Source organism: Pseudorasbora parva, chromosome 1 (assembly GCF_024679245.1).
Source record: "Pseudorasbora parva isolate DD20220531a chromosome 1, ASM2467924v1, whole genome shotgun sequence".
NCBI lineage: Eukaryota > Metazoa > Chordata > Actinopteri > Cypriniformes > Gobionidae > Pseudorasbora > Pseudorasbora parva.
Window position 1 is genome coordinate 28,171,905 of NC_090172.1, and position 19,864 is coordinate 28,191,768.

The following is a 19,864-nucleotide window of genomic DNA, read 5'->3' on the forward strand; positions in this document are numbered from 1 at the left end:
GCGACTTTTTATCTCACAATTCTGACATTTTTCCTCGCAATTGCAAGTTTACGTAATTGTGATATAAACTCGCAATTACCTTTTGAATGTTTTATTAAGTGGCTGAAACAAACGTTCGTAGGCATAATGTATGAATAAGAGCTCATATTAAAAACTGGTTTTGTAGTTAAGTCATGGCGATAAAATGTACATCTTTTAAATACGTAGAGAACAATATTTTACTTTAGGAGATATACTTGTCTTATTTCCCTGCTGTAGTAAAATTGAAAATGTCCTGAAAAATGATCGCTGAAAAAGATATAGTTAATCATAAATCATAAAAGCACATAGTTGGTGCATGTTAACTGTAGTGAATGGAGTGGTAGAGTAGTTATGTGGCTGCAGGAGATACAAAGTACCTCTGAGCTGTGTGCGGTTTTCAATAGGCCCCTTGGAAATTACAGTGCATGGACTGCCTTTAATTGTGTGTTTTAGGTTATTTTAAAGCTGAGAGGCTCTCCAGGACCCTCACTACTTTTAATAGTGTACAGTGAATGATCATTTACTGTTAATTTAAACAAACAAACAAACAAAAAAAAACAATTCTTTCTCTTTTTCCTTTTGGTTTTCCTTCCTTCCCCTTTCACGTGTTTTATGTGGCAATGGACCATTTACGCATGTGTTTTTTCAGTGTGCATTGTGTGGGAAAACACTAATGGAATATTGTACTTGCTGATTGATTGATTGATCATAACACACTGGTTTGTAGCGCAAATAGTTTTACCATTTGGTATTCGTGTAGTTATTTAACTAGAGTGGCTAATGAATTGGAAGTCTTGCACAGGAAATACATTATGTCCATGCTAAAAAATAAGGTAGAGACCCAATTTAAAATAGTCTGTAATAAATCTCAGCCACTCTGCGCTATTGCTTTTTGGCATGTTCATATGGTCCCAACAATAGTATTGGTGATTGCTCTTGAAAAAAGTCACAGCAGCTGGCATTTTGGTATGGTAGTCCTCCTAATAATGCCCAAGCTGGCATCAGAGACCTCATCTCCTTCCTTATGCAGCACAGACACAGCTGGCAGCACCTATCAGAGAGGAAAAGCATATGAATTACTTGATTACTTACTGCTGTTTGTCACTTGGGAGCGGTTCCATTAATTCATATTTCGCCTCCTCACTTAGTACTCTGCTATGGTTAAATACCACTTCAGTATGTTGATGGTTGGCAGTATCTCACCCTGTAATCTAAGAGCCAATGTGCCACCTGTCTCCACTGGTCAATTGGGAGGAAAACTGCTCTGCACTCAAGAATATAAGTGCGCTGAAAGCGCATTTGGTGGATATTATGCTGTGTTGATGATGCAAAAAGTCTGTTCCAGTGAGGTGACATTAGGTTTGACAATAAGCTAATCTAAAAATATAAAGTTTGTGCGCATCTATTTGCGGATGCGTCAGATATCATCTCATAAAGTGCCATTAGTTTGATTACATAGTGTGCTGCATTGTTTCCTGTACACAACTGCAAACACAGCACAAACAAATAACTCTTATAAACCAATTGTTTTTAATGAGTCAATCAAAAAGATTCACAAACTCACTTGTCAGTGAGCAAAATCCAATGGGAAGTACATAGCCCCATACCTTACAAAATGAGTCATATGTTCCCTGCATGGTCTCTGTTTGCAAAATCTTATTCCTTACTCACAAAACTTATTTAAACTACATATCAAATGCATGACAAAAATGTGTGTAATATATAACTTGTCAAAATTACCTTGAATTATTCTACAATGTAATGCCACATTTTTTGGTTGCCCTGCCTTTACATGCGCATGAACTTTAATGACACCCCATTCTTAATCCATAGAGTTTAATATGGATTTGCCCCACCTTTTGCAGCTATCACAACTCTTCTGTGAAGGCCACATTCTTCTAGAAGCACCTTTATGAGGTCAGGCACTGATGTTGGACGAGAAGGTCTGCTCGCAGTCTCCGCTCTAATTCATCACAAAGATGTTCTATCAGGTTAAGGTCAGGACTCTGTGCAGACCAGTCAAGTTCCTCCACAACAAACTCGCTCATCCATGTCTTTATTGCTTTGTGCACTAGCGGACAGTCATGTTGGAACAGGAAGGAACCATTCCCAAACTGATCCCACAAAATTTGGAAGCATGAAGTTGTCAAAAATGTCTTGGTATGCTGAAACATTAAGAGTTCCTTTCACTGGAACTAAGGGGCCAAGCACAACACCTGAAAAACAACCCCACACTATAATCACCCCTCCACCAAACTTTACACATGTCACAATGCAGTCAGGCAAGAACCGTGCTCCTGATTTTACATGGCCTACCACACTGTGGCTGAGTTGCTGTTATTCCCAATTGTTTACACATTGTTATAATACCGCTGACAGTTGAAAGTGGAATATTTAGTAGTGAAGAAAGTTCACAAATTGACTTTTCACTGAGCTCCTGAGAGCAGCTCATTCTTTCACAAATGTTTAGAAAAAAGTATTCTGCATGCCTATGTGCTATATTTTATACACCTTTGGCAATGGAATTGATTGAAACACCTGAGTTTAATTATTTGGAGTGGTGTCCCAATACCTTTGGCAATATAGTGTATTTATGCATGAACTCTTCTGCCATTTAGCTTAAAATGTATCACAAGGACTCATCAATATAACCAGGACCACTACAATGACAGCATCAAACAAACTAATTGTCTTCTCACTTGTAGTACTCTTATGTGTTCTGACTCTACAGCAGTATGTAAAGAGAGTGTATGGGAAGCAGTGAGCCCATGTGGTGAGCCTGTGAAACCCTGATGAGTGCTATCCTCCTCCATCACACAGATGCTTTGTGTCATTGGATCTCAACAGTGGCCAATCTGCCTGTAATTACTCTTCTCTGCTGCAGGGTTCTCCTGCTTCACCATGGCAAAACTGATTAGTAAGAGCTAAGTTTGATCGGTGGAGTTAATTGAAACGAAATGATCAGACATTATTGAGCACAACAGCTGTATAGAGAGTTTACACTGGGGGCTTGGCTTCCAAAAAGCCAAGAAAAAATGCAGACACATGTCCATCATGTGACTAATAGGTAATACCTCAAGAAGAGTGACACCGTTGTGCCTTTATCTTATTCAGGAGATTGCAGCTCATGGCTGTTTGCGAACATTACAAAATTACTCCACTTGATCCCGCCAGAGCGTCTGCATTATAAATAAAACCATTCAGTGAGTGAGCCGTTCTCCTCGCAGTTTATGCATAAAGAGCAAGACCCCCATGCCAGAATAATTCACTCCCCTACACCTATTCCTTCAAGCGTGATTTATTCTGTTAACTACTCATGGAATTGAATGGCGACAGGAAATCACAGTCGTTTGTTAATCCATATCTTTTGGCCAAGCTTTATCTGATATTATGTCATTATAATAGTCCACTGTAGTGCTGTGCCTCATACAGCATCCCTTCAGCAGTTTATTATGATTTCTTGAGATGTAGTAAACACTTAATGGAAGCCTACCATGCTTTATAGTGCTGTATGCTGTTGCTTGGTGCCTGTATGCCAACAGTTAAACAGACTGGAAAATAAGAAATGCCTTCAAATAATTCAAAATGACCTTGAAAAGCAGCTCCATTTGATAAATGCATATTGCGTATAGCCTGGAACGAGGATCCACAGTGATGAGAGGAACGCCTGCTCTTGCTTTTGAGTGACATGCCAAGTGTTTTTCAATTTGACAAAATACCAGACATTTATATTTAGAGTTAAATTTAGAAAACGTTCAATTTGTAGTGATTGCATTGTGCCTTCATTTTAAAAATATTATCATGAAATATGTAGAGACGCACGTTTGTGATAAAACTGTTTATTTGACCTTGTCGTCTTGTTTTTCTATTACCCACAAAGAATCTATGTGAATATCTCAATGGCACATTGTTAACAAATAATATTTTGTATAAGAAAGATTCCAGGGTAACATTTTATTATTTTTAAGGTGAGGTGATTCTTACTATAGTAATAACAGTAAATCATGCATAATAACTCTACATCTAAAACAAACCCTAACCCTAAATGTAACTCTATAGGAAGTACATAATTTAAATAATATTACGCAATACTTATTTAAGGAAACGTCACCTTAAAATAAAGTGTAACCGACTCCAGACTTTTAACTTTTTTAATGTGTGAGAAAAACCTTCAGGAAAAATACTTTCATCCGAGATGGTTCCCACCTCAGGGCCGAAGTATCACGTTCATAAGCACTATAGACAATACAGGGGATGTATCCGTCTATATTTAGATTATTGTCAAACATTGTCTTATTCTTTTTCAATGGATTTTTTTTTAAAAGTCCTAAATATGTGGCTACAGCTTCCTAAAGCAATCATGCATTGTTACAAAGCTTAAGCACTACATTATTTCAGTGCCATCACAGTTACTAAAAAATTCATGTACTTGTAGTAGGCAGTGTAGTAGTATCACTCAGTTGTCTGGCTATCACCAGAGCAAGCTCAGTTTAAGATTAAACATTAGTCTGGGGAGTCTGTTCTGTATTTTCTACTGCACAAGAGGCGTGATCAATGAGCATTATTCAAATGACTCTGTATGCAATTGGATAGTCCTTCAACCAATCAGACCACAAGAGGCGTGATCTAAGGGACTCGTTGCTTCTCTGTCAATAGCGTGCCAGGTGGATGAGCCAGTCTGTGATCGGTTCCGCAAAAGTGTAACAGTAACAGTAAAAATAAATGTACAGGTTTCCAGAGTTGCATGGCGAAATCAAATCACCGGCAGATCAGGCTGGGTTTACCCAGTCTAATCACTCAGTGTTTCTTGACCGGAATCACATTTTATAATTGAAAAACTGAAATTATTAACCCGTGGCATTTACCTTTCAAAACATGGTCTGTGCAACACCATTTAAGCTCGTTACAGAAAAATAGGTTGAAGGTGAGAGCAAAATTGGCTAACAGTGGTCTTACCTGTAAATATCATTGCACATTATTCACAGTCAAGTAATTCACATTTTTCTGTGCAAAATCTGATCATTGGATTTCACTGGTGATCATTGTTACAAGGATGAAGGGACATGCACGTTGGCAGATATTCTGATGAAAAACAAAATTATATTAATTAATTTTCCTTTGTATTACTCGGGTCTGACAAAAATAATCAAACATATCAAACATTGTGGTTCAGTATTTTGTGTGCCTTGCATAATACACCTAATGCCAATCAAATAATAAAATCTAATATCGAACCCCTTCCACAAATTGCACCTTTTAACAAAATCACATCACAATGCTTTGAAATGTTTTTTACTTGTCCAAAATTGCATGTAGCCATCATCCTATCACTATGAGCCGACAGATGCTATATAAATTGGAGGGTAAATACACTCACATGATACATTTTGTTTTTGTTGTGACACCATTTCCAAACACAAACCTCCAGACACAAGGCCAAGGAGACAGAACAGATGAATAACAAAAAGACAAAACAGTTGCTAAAGCAATCCAATAGAGAGGAAATAAGCCTCCCCATCTTTTACATTTTTATTTATATTGTAGTTACTGATTATTAAATATTTTAGCCGCTTTGTATTAACCTGAATGAATAATTTTGGAACAACACAGGATCCAAATTGGCTTTTAATGTTATTACTTCTCTCTATATTAATCATATCCATTCTTTCATTTTTGCCTTTCTTCTCTCTGGCGTCTGGATGCTCCACTTCCTCTCTTATTAATGTTCTCCACTCCCACTCCCTCCACCGCTGTTGTATTTGCTCAGTATAAAAGCGATGTGCGGGTTGGCCTACTGTTTGGGAGTCATCTCGGTAGAAAAAGGGCAGGAAGATGATCTTACAACTATCGCTTCACATTTAAACATGAGGGCTCTGTGCTCAGACTCCAGCTGACACATTTTCCATTATGCCCCTGTGAGAGATGATGGGTTGTCAGGTTGGTCCTATCCTGATTTGTGCGGTGGCTTTGTCCCTGGTAGCTTTGTCTAAATGAGTGCATTCAAAAACGAAAGCATCTCTGAAAATTTGTGGATTTGTTGCAACATGTTATAGATGACTTCTTTTTGTCTGTCTGTGTGTGCGTGTCCAGTATGCGGTGGGTAATGAGAAATGCCAGGCTTTGAGATTGAGAGCTCCTCAAAACTATTTAACAGAGCAAATAAATACACTTCTATCTGTCTATCATTGCAGACTAGTCCTAGCAGATCACACACTTATGCGTATCATTCTCAAAAATAACAGTGAACGACTCTAATTTTTAGAGCATTAAGGGATTTTGAGTGCAAGCTCAGATATTACATATATTGCTTATTCTTCTATAGGATCAAAAGGATCTTTAGGATTTTTTTTCTTAATCCATTTACCAATTAAGCAGATTCAATTAAGAGGCCTCAACCTATAATCCTAGGTTGATTTAACATTTCAAATCCACTCTCACTAGCATTACGTGTTCTATCCACTAACACTGAAATTAGTACTTACGGAGAAAATATGTTTTTCCAGAAAATGTTGAATAGTAATATGGTGCGTGAGGGAGAGCGAAGGTTTTAGCTGCACATTAGAGCTGCCTCTCAATAATCTCTGTGTATACCTCACCCGCTCTCAAGGTTTAATTCACAGAGAAGAGCAAAAGAAATGAGCAAAGACATTGAAGTATAAAAGCTTGTCATTTTAATATGTTTTACAGCCACCCATTGTCCCAAAAACAGCACTGTTAGTGTTTTAAGGGTTGTTGAACACATTTACCTACTGAGCAACTCCTGCTTTGTGAGAGTGGTACAAAATGCAATATAGCATGGCAAATTGATGACATTTTGATGACTAAATCAATAAAATTGTAAACTTTTCACCTGTAGGTGAATAAAAACTTAGATCTGTTTGATGGAATAGTAGTTCAGTGTGAGCACAACCACAGGTCCAATAGTTTTATCACATGTTCAGTCAAAGCAAATGGCTTTAAATTCAAAGCTACATCTGGCTTTATGATAGTGTGTAAGGTGTCAAAAATGAAATCGCACCATCAAACAATATTTAATGATTAATACTTGACCTTTGAGATTTTAATGATTGTCAAGCCTAATCAATAAATCATTTAAAACAAATTGATCTCTTATAAAGAGTTGGTAATGGACATTTACAGTGATTTAATTAGACCTATACACTTTGCATGTCTCTAGATATAGCACATGCACTCCAGTAGGCTCAACAACCCATAACCTCTGATTGGCTGCATTCAACCACTGTATTGCCCAATGTACATCAAAATCAATATGTACAGAAAAAGAGACGAGAGGACCGATATAAATATATACCGGTCCTCTGTATTCTGGCTTTCGCACAAATTTCAACAGGACTATGTTTTTCAACACTTACCATAACAGTACACAGATTTTTTTAATCCCTCAAATGGCCTGTTTGATTTCCCTTTGAAGACACAATCCCTGTGTGATTGATCTGTACAGTCTGTAAAAAAAATGTAAAAGGCTTTTGTCAGAACACTGTTCTTTTCATAATTCCGTTAGGGGTGCAAAGATTATGCCCTCGTCCCGCCCTCAAGGCAAGTCTGTTGTCAAGAACACCTATTCACGTAATGCATACACAATGGTGATTAGTCATTTAAATCATCTTCATACTGATCTTGTGAGATCCCTCATTTGGGCTGCTTTCTCCATCTACTTTCCGTGGCACATACTCAATCTCAATGTTTGGCTTGGCATTGCCTTTCCCTCGACTCCAGAGGAACAAAAGCACCAGACAGAACAGCACCACTCCCAAGAAAGAGATAAACCCCATGGTGGTAGCGATAATGAGAGTCTTCATATCGAAGGGAAAGGGATCCGTCGAACCAGTTCCATTGGCACTGTTATCATTGGGCTGGTTCGAAATGAAGGCAAAGGTCTTATTCGGCTGATGTGGCCAATTGGGAGAGTAGCTATGAACGTGTAGGTGAGCCAAACGGGTGTCATTACCTCCTGCATTGACGGCAATGCACATGTATGTGCCATTGTCTTGTATTTGAGCATATCTAACCTCTAGGGTGCCATCAGGAGACACCGACAGCCGGCCAATGCTTTTAGTGGTGATAAATTGCTTTTTTGGAGACTGCCACATAATCATGGGAGCAGGGTCTCCATCTGCTTGGCAAGGGAATTGGACAGTGGTCCCCTCATCCACAAATCTATGAATGGCTTTGTGATCTCGGATCTTAGATTTTTGACAAGTGAAATAATTTGCTGGGAGAACATCGGGGAAGTCTTTGAACTCTTTACCCTGCAAAAACTCTGGCGTTTCACAAGATGGCTGCTGGCGGTTGAAATTAAGTCTCCATCGACGGCGAAAGACCCAGAGGAGACGACAGTCACATGCCAAGGGGTTGTCATGAAGAGCAAGTGTCTCCAGATTGCCGACTGAGTGAAAGGCAGACTCCTCTAAAGTGCTTAAACTATTGCTGGATACATTGAGAACCCGAAGGTAGTTGAGTCCTCTGAAGGAGTAAGGCTCGATGCTGAATAGCCGGCCACCAACCAAGTGAAAAGCCTGGAGCCTCAGCAAATTGTGCATTTTGTTGCCCTCCACAACCTCAATCGGATTGAAGGACAGGTTGAAAAATCGAAGGTACACCAGGTGTTGAATGGCCACGTAAGGGACGGCAGTGAGATTGCAATTTGTGATGCTCAAGGTTGTGATGTTGAGTCCATGGAGGGACTTTGTGGTCAAGGTTTCTAAAAGAGGCCAGTTTGCTATCTCTAAGACCTTGAGTCGAAAAAGCCTCCTGAAGGAAAAGTCTCTGATGATGTTGATGTTCAGATGCCGCAGTCTGAGGGTCATCAGGTTGTGAAGATGACTGAAGGCCTCTGTTGGCACAGAGGTCAGGTTGCACCTTTCCATAGTGAGCTGCTCTAGGCTGCTGAGGCCATGAAAAGCTCTGTGAGAGATGAACACCAGGTCATTGTCCCCCACCTCCAGCTCTTTCAGGTTGTAGAGTTCTTGAAACATGTAGTCCAACAAAATGACAATTTTATTCTCACTAATGTCTAACCGAGTGAGGTTACTGAGGCCGGTGAAAACACCCAGCTGAATCAACTTCAGCTTGTTGTTGCGTAGTCCCAGTGTTCGCAAGCCGAGGAGGTTGCTGAAGGCCCCTGGTTCAATGACGGAAATGATGTTCTCATTAAGCTGTAGCTCCTCCAGGTGTGGGTAATTGAGAAATTCCTCAGGGTTGATGGCTTTCAAGCGATTCTTGCTGAGATCTAACAGTCGTGTGTCAATGGGAATCCCCTCAGGGAGGGCGATCAGCTTCCGCCGATGACACACGACCGAGCGCTCTTGGGCACTGCACTCACAGCGAGAGGGGCAGCCAGTGGCAGAACCGGACAGCACGGTACCCAGCATCAGGATGAGAATGGGCTGCCAGCATGCCACCAGGTAGCTGTGCCCACTTGCCTCTCTGGCCACCATTTTGATGGTAACCTGCTGAGAAAAAGGGTAGAGAGATTGGGTCACAATGTGTACAAAATTCATCCCACAAGAAAAAAGGCAAAGGAACTGAGAGACAATCATATTGCTGCTGTTCTTAAAATAGCAAGAGATGGTGTTGGAGAAAATGCTGATGCTTGAAAAAAAAAAAATGTAACAGACTACTGCACTGGAACATGCTGCGTAAAGGCAACTCAGAGCTTTGATTAATGATATAAGAGAGGCATTAAAAAGTAAAAGACTGTATGAGAAAATAAAACAGCATAAACAACACTGGTCATAGAGAAGTACAGCCACAGAAATATACTTTAAAAAAAAAAAAAATTAACATAACATGTAACTTGTATTTTCCATCCTTTTGATAGCCAGAGGTACTTTCTTATTTGAATTCTAGCACAGATTTGTTTTTTGTTTTTTTGTTTTTTTTAGAATTACTTGGACTGCCTCAAATTAGTTATGATTTAAGCGAACTACTGTAATATCAATACAACCTTAGGGATACACAAAACAGCAGAACTATTATTTACAATTTGAATTAAAAGAAACAATAATTAAATATTCCTCTGAAAAAGAAGTTATTGTGTAATATTGAAAAAAATGACAGAAAGGTGCATAAATCAGCAACATGAATCTACAACAACTTTAAATAAGTTAATATATATATATATATATATATATATATATATATATATATATATATATATTTATATATATATATATATATATATATATATATATATATATATTTATATATATATATATATATATATATATATATATATATATATATATATATATATATATATATATATATATATATATATATATATATATGATCATTAGATTTTTTTCTTTTTCTTTTTGTTGAACATTATTAATGGTTGCATAAAGAGTAGAGCTGAAGTGTGGCCTGGGGAACACAATTCATTTCTTAACAAGATAAATCCAAATCAATTTTGGCTCACTAATTGTACTATGCAAAACACCTGAACCTCCAAACTTCCAGCATACTTAGTGCTTTGTGCTTTAGAATGATGAAGATCTTGGTTGAGGGCTTGTGAAGAGATTCTTGATTTATTGAAATGAAGGACCTCAAGACACACAGAACTAGCCAAAATGATACACGAGTTGCATTCAATGAGGCACGAGGTCGCTAATCGGACTAGTCATATACAAATCATGTTAAGTAGACAGGCCAGCTTTAATAATTGATTAGGTAAACTTTAAGTAGCTCCCATTTGTAAAGCAAGTGAAAGTGACCCAGAATTAAATACTTCTTGCATCAGTGGATTCAAATACATTTATGCGAACTCAATGGGTGCATTATGTTCAGCAGAAGAGTGCATATTTTAACACGCATGAAAAGAAAATCTGATGTATAGTCAACTTGTATTTACACATTTGCAATAGAATATCTCAAGGGTAGCTATTATCGTGGCAATATTTTACTTTAATTATAATTTCCTTACACTGAAATCTATAAGATGCAGAAAGAGTGTTCTCTGAGAGAAAAGTACAACACAACTCACAGCACTGTGAAGTGGCTTCGGACAGACTAGTTTGATCGAATGAAACAACCTGCAAACAGGGAGTGAAAGCCGGCTTAATGCATAGATTTGCTGATTTCATCTCCGGGTGTGGTCAGGTGTGTCGGAAATGTGCAAGATTCTTTTGAGTTCCGGGGTGAAATTAGGCGAGTAGGTTTAACAATAACAATTTCATATTAGTGCTCCTCAGCTAGATCAAAAGGACTGTTACTGTCAAGGGTGCTTATCCCTCATTCATCTATCGAGTGTGATCTGCATACAGTTGGGGGGAAGAGCAATCAGGCTACTGTGAGAGAATTACTACATCGATTAAACGACTAGTGTGCCATGAAGAGGTGTGCGGGTGAAGGTCATGACGTAAACAGAGCTGCCAAGATCGGGATGTTTTAATCACGCTGAATCTATCACGATCTTCCCCGGCTGAGCAAGCATCAAGCCTCCGGAGGCACAACAGGGTTTAAACTGTTATCATGTGTGACATCCCCTGCGATGCAAATTTCTGTTCAATTTGCATGTCTCCCGAATATCTGCCAAACAACCACCTTTGACCTTTTGCTATAATTAGGGGATTTGTCTGAGGAGAGAACAGGTCAAAGGTACTGCCTCATTAAAATTATTGACAAATTTGCTTGGTAATTTAAAATAAAAAAGCAAACAAAAGCAGATGGAAAATCACTATTAAATTACAGTAGGTCTCTATGGTGTGATCACAGTTTTCCTAATTAAACATGGCCGTGGCTTTCAATACCAAAATGTTGTATTTTGTTCACTGTTGTGGTGTCACATAGTACTCCCACAGGATGAAAGTAGCTCTGCTCATGGGCAGAAATGTGTACCTGTTTTACGACTGATGAAAAGCGCACTGTGAACACTTCTGCTGTTATTTCTTGGATGGAGATTTGCAAATGCTTGCCAATGGTTGAACTGAAAATGATGATAATTTAAAACAAAAAAGAAAAATCAAAAAGCCTAATCAACATCCACAAAAGTTTTTCTATTCTTTTTTTTCCCCAAAATGAAATTATGGATTGCACGCACGCATGCGCTCACACACACGAGCACGCACGCACACTTTTTTCCTAATCACTCTAACCTTTGTTTTAGCCCAAATGCTAAGGTATGCAAATGCTTTAAAAACTCATTTGGCCTCGGTGGTCAACTGATGCCAATTGAAAAGCCACTACACAAAGTGTTGGATTTATTATCCAATTAAAAGATTAAATCATCGCTCAGGAAGCCCCCATTCTGTAAACATACAAATCAAAGTCTGTCAGGCAACTATGAATAATGTATGAAGAAGGAAAAAACTGCTTCTCTCTTTTCCACTGCCAGAACATTGCATTGACGGAGTAATTCTCGATATAGTGAACTTGCATGGTCAATAGCTCATCTTATTAGTCAACACCCCCGCACAAATTTCTATGTAGAGAATTGTGTCTTTAAAGGCATATCTACCTCAGGGCACTTTAGTGTAACCAGCCATTCCTGGCAAGCAATATATTCATACAGAAATGAGCGCCTTTAGCCTGATTGATTTGAAGAAATATACAGTAGTCAATGAGAGCCATTCTGCATATGGGAAAAGGGAGTAGCGTGCTTGTATCGGATTCTTAAAGCCGAGCCAGTTCGGTAACAATCATGCACCTTACTATTAAAAGTCCATCTATATTGTCATGCATTTTCTATTCCCTTAAAAAGCTAATTGAATGTGCCGTTGTTTACATTCAAAGTTTGATATGTCAAGTATGCATCAACATTCCTATTTTAGAACAGCACTAAGCATTCCCTTTGTTTAATAATTACTACCCAACATTCAGTCACACGACAGGCTGCGTGCTGTTTAAAGTGGGTTGCTCTCCTAAGATCTTTGTGGTGGAAAAAACATTTTCTCCTCTGTTCTTTTCCCTCAGTAACATGGGAAGGTCATACCCATTCAACCCTGCCTGCTAGCTCGAAGGGAAGAAATAAAGTGTCAAACACACGTTTATTTTAACATAGCGGTCCTCCGAGAAAAGGACCCTCAAATGTAATGCCCTATTTTGCCATATTGCAACATCCACAGTGACTCAAACTCGACACGGCATGAGTTTGAACAGGAGCGACTCAGAAGACTTTTGATCAGTCAAGATCAATCAGTCAATGAAATATGAGCAAGTAATTGACAAGTCCATATCCGGTTCATAATGAAAGGGTCTGCAGGCTTGCTTTTCAATTATCTGTTGTCAGCAGGTGGAAGGAATTAGTGAGGCTTCTTTTTCACAAGGTGTCTTCCAGCTGATGCCTCCTTCCTCTGCTAATGGAGGCCTAGATCTCTTTTAGATTACTGCACCTTCCCAACACTCATGAAGTTAATAAGTGTTGCGCTTCAAAGATTTGTCCTCTTCTTTGCTATTTGTTACTTTCAGGGCTATCTGTCAAGCTAGAGGGCAAAATCAATTCTGCCTCCAACGTCGGGAAACCGAGCTATTTATCTGTTTAAGCTAGAGACCCTCGCAGAGAAATTAATGTTTAAGGTTGAAGCTCTTAGCAAATATGAGTAAGTTACCTTTGTCAACAAAAAACAATTGTTTTTCGGTATGGTGGTATTGTTTCAAGGCTAATTACACAGACGAAACCAAGCACGCCCGTCCCGGCGATATCAAGATTCATCGTCATCTGAAACCACAGGGGGCGGCTATCAGTTGAATTGATTTTATATTTTCATGTTACACCGCTCATGTGTTTGAGTGCTCACTGGATGATATTCTGTCTCTCCCACTCATGTACAAATGTAATTTAACCCAAAGGTCCATCTTCCTGCTCTTCCCACTCCATCCCCTCTGTTTCATCCTGGCAATAACCTTGAGAAAAAAATATCACGTCGGACCATCTACGCAGTCTCTCTATTTTCTCTCCCTGTTCACAATCGTACTCTTGACCTTGGCGGTGAGCCTCGGCTTGACCAAACAAGACAAATAAGCAAAGCTCGGGAGTGACCCACTTGCAGATCCCTATTTATTTGGGTTTTATATTCAACATAGGCCCACATAAGGGGGCCCATTCAGTTGCACTGGTTGTAATTCTGGCCATTTTAAAAGCATTTTAATCTGAACACTGTTTAACTACACATTTATGTCATTGTTTCAAGGTTTCTGCTTCCTACTCACACTTATGTGTTTTAAGTGCACTGGATTTATTGTGTACTGTATGTATCCCAATTGGCACTGTGTTCTTAATGTTCTTTAATGTACATTTAACACAAATGAGTGCTTCCATCAGGGATTTAACTACAAATATGTAATTAAATCATGAATCAACATGCTTTACATAGTAATTAATACATTGTTTTGATCTCCAAAGAGTTATACATTGGCGGAGGAAAAAAAACCCATTTACAGTAAACAGCAGGGTTTTGTGCTTTCGATTAACACAGAACTATATCAAGAAAGAATCATTTGTTAATGGTGGTATGATTCATCATTGTGTAATTTTCGGTATATTTATTATACAATAGTGAGAGAAAATAGATTAAATATGGACTCAGGTTGCTGTTTTAGTGCATACAAAAAAAAACTACTATAGGTTTTTGAAAACAATTCTGGTTAAATTCAAATTCATTATTCATAAATCATAAATCATAAAAAGAGTGTATTCATATTTCTACTCATTTGAATAATACAATACAAATACATTCTAATACCAACACATGAAGAAAAAACACAAGAGAGAAAAAATGAAAATGAGCTGCGTTTTGAGGACGATCTGATGTGAGTCACAAGTAAAAACTATTTGGAACATTTACAAAATATTTTATTTTGCTTTGATTGTTATTACATTCTTTTAGAGAGGGATAAAATAATGATTCACTTGTGCCGGCAAATGATACCACTAAGCACAATGTTTTATAATAGGCACAACAGTCTTAATAGAAAGCTACTGTGAGTTGAAAGTAAAGCGAATATAGATTGCAGCAACTAATTGGCTGTACTGGCCTGAGGGAGTTAATTTTGTTCATTCTTCCAATCTATTTATTCATCATCTCCTTCCTTCTGCCTGTCGCTCACTCTTTTTCTCCCTCTCTGGCATCCCTGATCACACTGCACGCATTTCACAGTATGAAGCGAATCAGTGGTTAAAAGCTATCTAAATATTCCCAATACATAAATAGTTATCTGCTAAATTGCTGGTAATTAGTTGTCTGCTCTCATACAATCTGGTTGTGAAACGGCACTGGTGACCCATTTGCTCGGTGTCTGAAATGTTCAATTCATTTGTAGCCTGATCATTTTCAACTTTTATGTAAAGAAATGCTTTATGGATGCAGTTGTGATAGTTGTCACAGCTGGAGTCACGTTTGCTTGCTACATTTCTACGGGATCGGGAGTAGGCTGCAACATTCCAATCAACCAATCACATTTAAGGGACAAGTTTACGGTTCATGTTAAGTTTAGGCTTACAACCAGGGTTATATGTGTTCTACATCAGTGTCCCTTCATTTCTCTCTGCTTTAAGGGATTACTTATGGGGATATGGTTGTTTAAATTTTCAGACCGGAATGTTGTCCCACAATCAACAACTTACGTTGTCCAAGGAATGCGTCTAACTAAGCAAAATCAGGATGTGCGGGATATGAGCTTTGGTTATACGCTGTACCTATAATATAACTGACTAGCACATGAGTGAAAAAGAGGCACTTTGTTGGCAAATATTTCTGGATGATAGGTTACTGAAAAAAATCAGCGTTAAGGCAGCCCAAATTGTGAGTAGTAAATCAAGTCAACACCATTCATCACAACATAAGCAGGTGTCTTTATCGGTATTTACAACAGCAGTTAATCAGTGAGGACCTGAGCCAAATCAATAATCAGCCCTGCTTGCCCCATACATTTGTCTTCTTCCTACCCCACACAAACAACGTTGTATACCAAATCAGCTTGGGTTTTAAGCCTACGGATTCAGCATTCAAAGCAGAGATGTATCTTCCAACTGTTTGCTTCCATTTGACTCCTCTCTTTTGATCTTGTTTTTTGATGACAGTAAGATTTAGATCAAAGCCCAAGGTTTGGAAAGCTACATTCCACTAAAGGAAAAACTAACATGAACCTTGATGTCGAAACATAGAGAACTCTAGACTTATTAAAGTAAAAATGTCAAGCACTGCGCAGAAATTTATACCATTCAAACAAAAGGTATGACTAAACTGTCAAAGCAAGGCTTTTGCATGCAGATGAATATTATATGGACGCTTTGTATATGGAATGAGTGTAACATGCTGAGACAAGACTACTATAGAGTGTATTTTTTTTATATGAATACATATTCAAAATGCTTGTACTCTAAAAGCATTTAAATATGAAGCAAAAATGTAAAAAAACGCCATTTGAAAAGATTCAGACCGAGAGCAACACTCTTCTTTGTGCCGACCGGTTGCTTGGAAGTTTCATGCGATCATAAATCGAGTAAATGACATGAATGTTTCAACTCCAAACATGGTTGAGATTGAAATAAGTTACGACCTGTCATACGAATATTGCTCTACTGACGAACTGCCGATGAAGCGATATGTAATGGCTGCAGTTTAAAATAAGCATCCTTCAAGGGCTGCTAATGAAACAGATGCCCTGTGTTTCTGTCTATTACTCTTGACAATAAAACACATCTTTTCCTCGTAAGCGGCATCAAGCATGTGCCCACTCATCAGTCTGCTGAAACATTATATAGGTTATTTCAACCCATGGTCTGGCTAAATTTCCAAAGATACGGCTGCTGTCAGGTTCCTTGTCAGGGAGCGAAGTCTAATTGGGCCCAGTCCCATGTCAATCCTCCCCTCAGTTTTCCGACAACGGTTAATAATAATTCCATCAAATATTTTTCGTTCCTCATTAATGCTCTTGAGATTCACTTTAAATTCACTGCTACCAGCAGGCAAAGCTGGTAATTACTCCAACCACTCTTCCTCTTTTAAACACCGGGCTCTTTGTTTTGGGTTTAATTGAAACAAAAGAAGAGAGAAAATGTGAAGAGAATATAGGACACCCGTAATCCCAAAAGCAATCTAGCTCAAGCCCGAGCTCCTTGGGGTTCTTTATCAATGGTTCTATTAGGAAGGAGCTTATCTCATGAAATTAGCCACAGGATAATCACTCTCGAGCTTCCTGAATTATTCTAGCATTGTTCCTCTGACCAGCACTCCATCCGAGGCTAATAATTTGATTACTCTGACTGATACAATCAATGATATCTTCCTCTCGCCTTTCACGAGGCGCAAATTTTGCCATCAGCAGCCACCTAGATGATCAGTGGAGATACGACACCAGCTTCCCCAAAAGACAGATACCATTGCTTCAAACACGTAAATATCTTTTTTATTCACATGCACATCTAACCCTTAGAAACGGGGTGTCAATAAAGGAAGGAATGGGCCCGGTCTCATATTTTTTTACTTTTTACATAAAGCTGTTATGATTAAATTTTAATGGGTGAGTCTGCTGCAGTGAAGCGACTCTGTGACCTTCTGAATACATTTGTGGGAGGCTGGAGTGAGTGTGCGCTGTCTGATATGCCACTCGGTCGCCTCTCACAGCAGCCCCTTGCTGGCTTTCCTGCTATGTACAGCCCTATTTCAATAGTCCCTCATTTTGTGTGACAGAAACGAGCCGCTGCGCTGATGGCGTCCGATGCTTGCATCCCTTCACAATGAGGACAAACGCACGCCTGGTCTGTCTATCTATGCCACGGACGAAAGCAGGCCCTCACTGAGCTTAAAAAAAGAGTATAGAAGAGAATGAATAGGGAAGCAGAGAGGGATGCGGCGGGTTTGCAATCGGAAAGGATCTGAATTTCAATGATTTGTGGGATTTTGGCCCTTTTTACTGCCTGCATCGTTCACAAAAGCTGCGAAAACATGAGGGCTGAGAGGCACAGGCTCTAATCTATGTGTGAACGCATGGCACAAGAGCGTGAGGTGATGCAGTTCTCCTTTAGCACTGCCTTATCTTGTTTCATCTGCTGTTTGTTATCAGACTGCAGCATTATCATAATAGCTATTACCACTAACTGAGAATCTGCTCGATGGGGAGATTGCCTTTTAACACAATCGTCAGAATACTTCAACATATCTCAATGTATAGGCTGTGTTATTTGTGTCACTATTCAGTGCTGAGTTTTCAGCCACGATCCATGTTTTGGCCTGGGTTTTCTCCACTGGCAGCTATAGCATCTTCAGAATGTGGCCAGGATACTGTTGCCATGCAGTTGTTTCATGTTCCAGTCTCCCTATCCAACACAACACTATATGCATATTGCAGATGCATTGTGTTTTGATTGATAACCCTGTGTTCGGGGGGTGGGGGGGTGGGGTGCTTGTGGTGGTGTGGTTTCACAGAGCACATGGTGGCTTGGATTTAAATCTGAAAAATTGGCTCACACCTTTTGTGAACATTTTTGGCCTGTTTATATGATGGCGAATGATATAAACATTAATGTTGTATTTTTATATGTGTGCACTGACCATGCACATTTAAATGGGAAACTATGGATAGAGGTATCTGACAGCTGTAACGGATGTACAATGAGAACACTGAGATAGCATGAATCTTTGATGTATCCAGTAAGGCTCCTCTTAATGTATTTTTGACAGCTTGCCAAGATTAAGAAATGAAGTGTAATGTTGTTATTTCTTTAAACGCCACATTAGCTGCGGAGGAAGTTGCTTCCAAGCAGTAAAAGAGGGAGAGAGGAAAAAGAGAGCAAGAAAGAGAGAAAATGAGTGAGTAAGTATGTGTGTGTGTGTGTGTGTGTGTGTGCGAGAGAGAGAGAGAGAGAGAGAGAGAGAGAGAGAGAGAGAGAGAGAGAGAGAGAGAGAGAGAGAGAGAGAAAGAGAGAAAGAGAGAGAGAGAGAGAGAGAGAGAGAGAGAGAGAGAGAGAGAGAGAGAGAGAGAGAGAGGGAGGGAGAAGGCAGAAAAGAGGCTCTATAATGAGGTCTGTGAATTAAAGACTCAAACGCATTGGAAGCAATACATTATTTTCTTTCATAATGCATCCTGCAAAATAAAGAGCCTTGAGCAATAAACCGTGTCAACAGCACCAAAAATACACTCAGAAGTCTCACATACATTCAAGCCTGCACCATAGACAACATGTACCATAACCTGGCGATAGAGAAACACTCATAAAAAAAACAAAACAGAGGAGGGTGGGTTGGAATGAGATTTTTTTAGAAACATATACAGGTGAAAATATGCATGATTGCTTACACGGCCAGATATTCATTTGTAGCAAATGACCCCCTCCCTGTGCACTGACAGTTCACAGCATTTGGTCCCATGTCCGGTTAAGAAGCATTATTCAGCATCTTTCTCTCCTGAGCCCGTGCACTATCCCTCTCGGGCACATTTCCCACCTTAAAATCCCAGTCTCATCTCATCTTTCAGCCCTTTGCAGGATCTCAGAGTTCTCAAAACGCTTATCTGGCACTGAATGCAAACTGCTCTTACCAGAAACGTCATGCGGTGGAGTCTAAATTTGGCAGTTCCATTCTGCCGGAGTGCAGCTTGGATCCGAATCGCTCCAGAGTGGCAGGGTGGCACACAGGAGGCCTTTGAAGAATTTCATGAGTGAGAGGAAAAACAAAAACGACAAACAATTCCTCAACGCAAGCAAGGGGTCCAGAAAATTCTCAGAGTGTGGAGCGTGAGCAGCTACAGTCCACAGAATACATGAGAGTCTGTCCCAGATGCAGGCATGCATGTAAACAGGAGTGCACCCGCTCACATACATGCCATACCCAGCAGAGCGAGAGCGGGAGCGCGAGTGAGGGAAGAAAGATGGAGAGGGAGGAGT

General features: G+C 39.3%; 1 protein-coding gene across 2 annotated transcripts; it reads right to left on the minus strand.

The window, feature by feature from the left end:
• Window positions 1-6,675: 6,675 nt before the first annotated feature.
• lingo1b (leucine rich repeat and Ig domain containing 1b) lies at window positions 6,676-19,864 on the minus strand. 2 transcript variants are annotated; one of them, XM_067437480.1, is made up of 2 exons: window positions 19,519-19,864; window positions 6,676-9,491 (listed from the first exon to the last, which is right to left on the minus strand). In XM_067437480.1, the coding sequence occupies exons 1-2, from the start codon at window positions 19,528-19,530 to the stop codon at window positions 7,638-7,640; spliced, it is 1,866 nt and encodes a 621-aa protein (XP_067293581.1). In that variant the 5' UTR covers window positions 19,531-19,864; the 3' UTR covers window positions 6,676-7,637. The 2 variants fall into 2 exon arrangements, with proteins under 2 accessions (XP_067293581.1, XP_067293580.1); XM_067437479.1 differs by having other exon boundaries at window positions 6,676-9,494.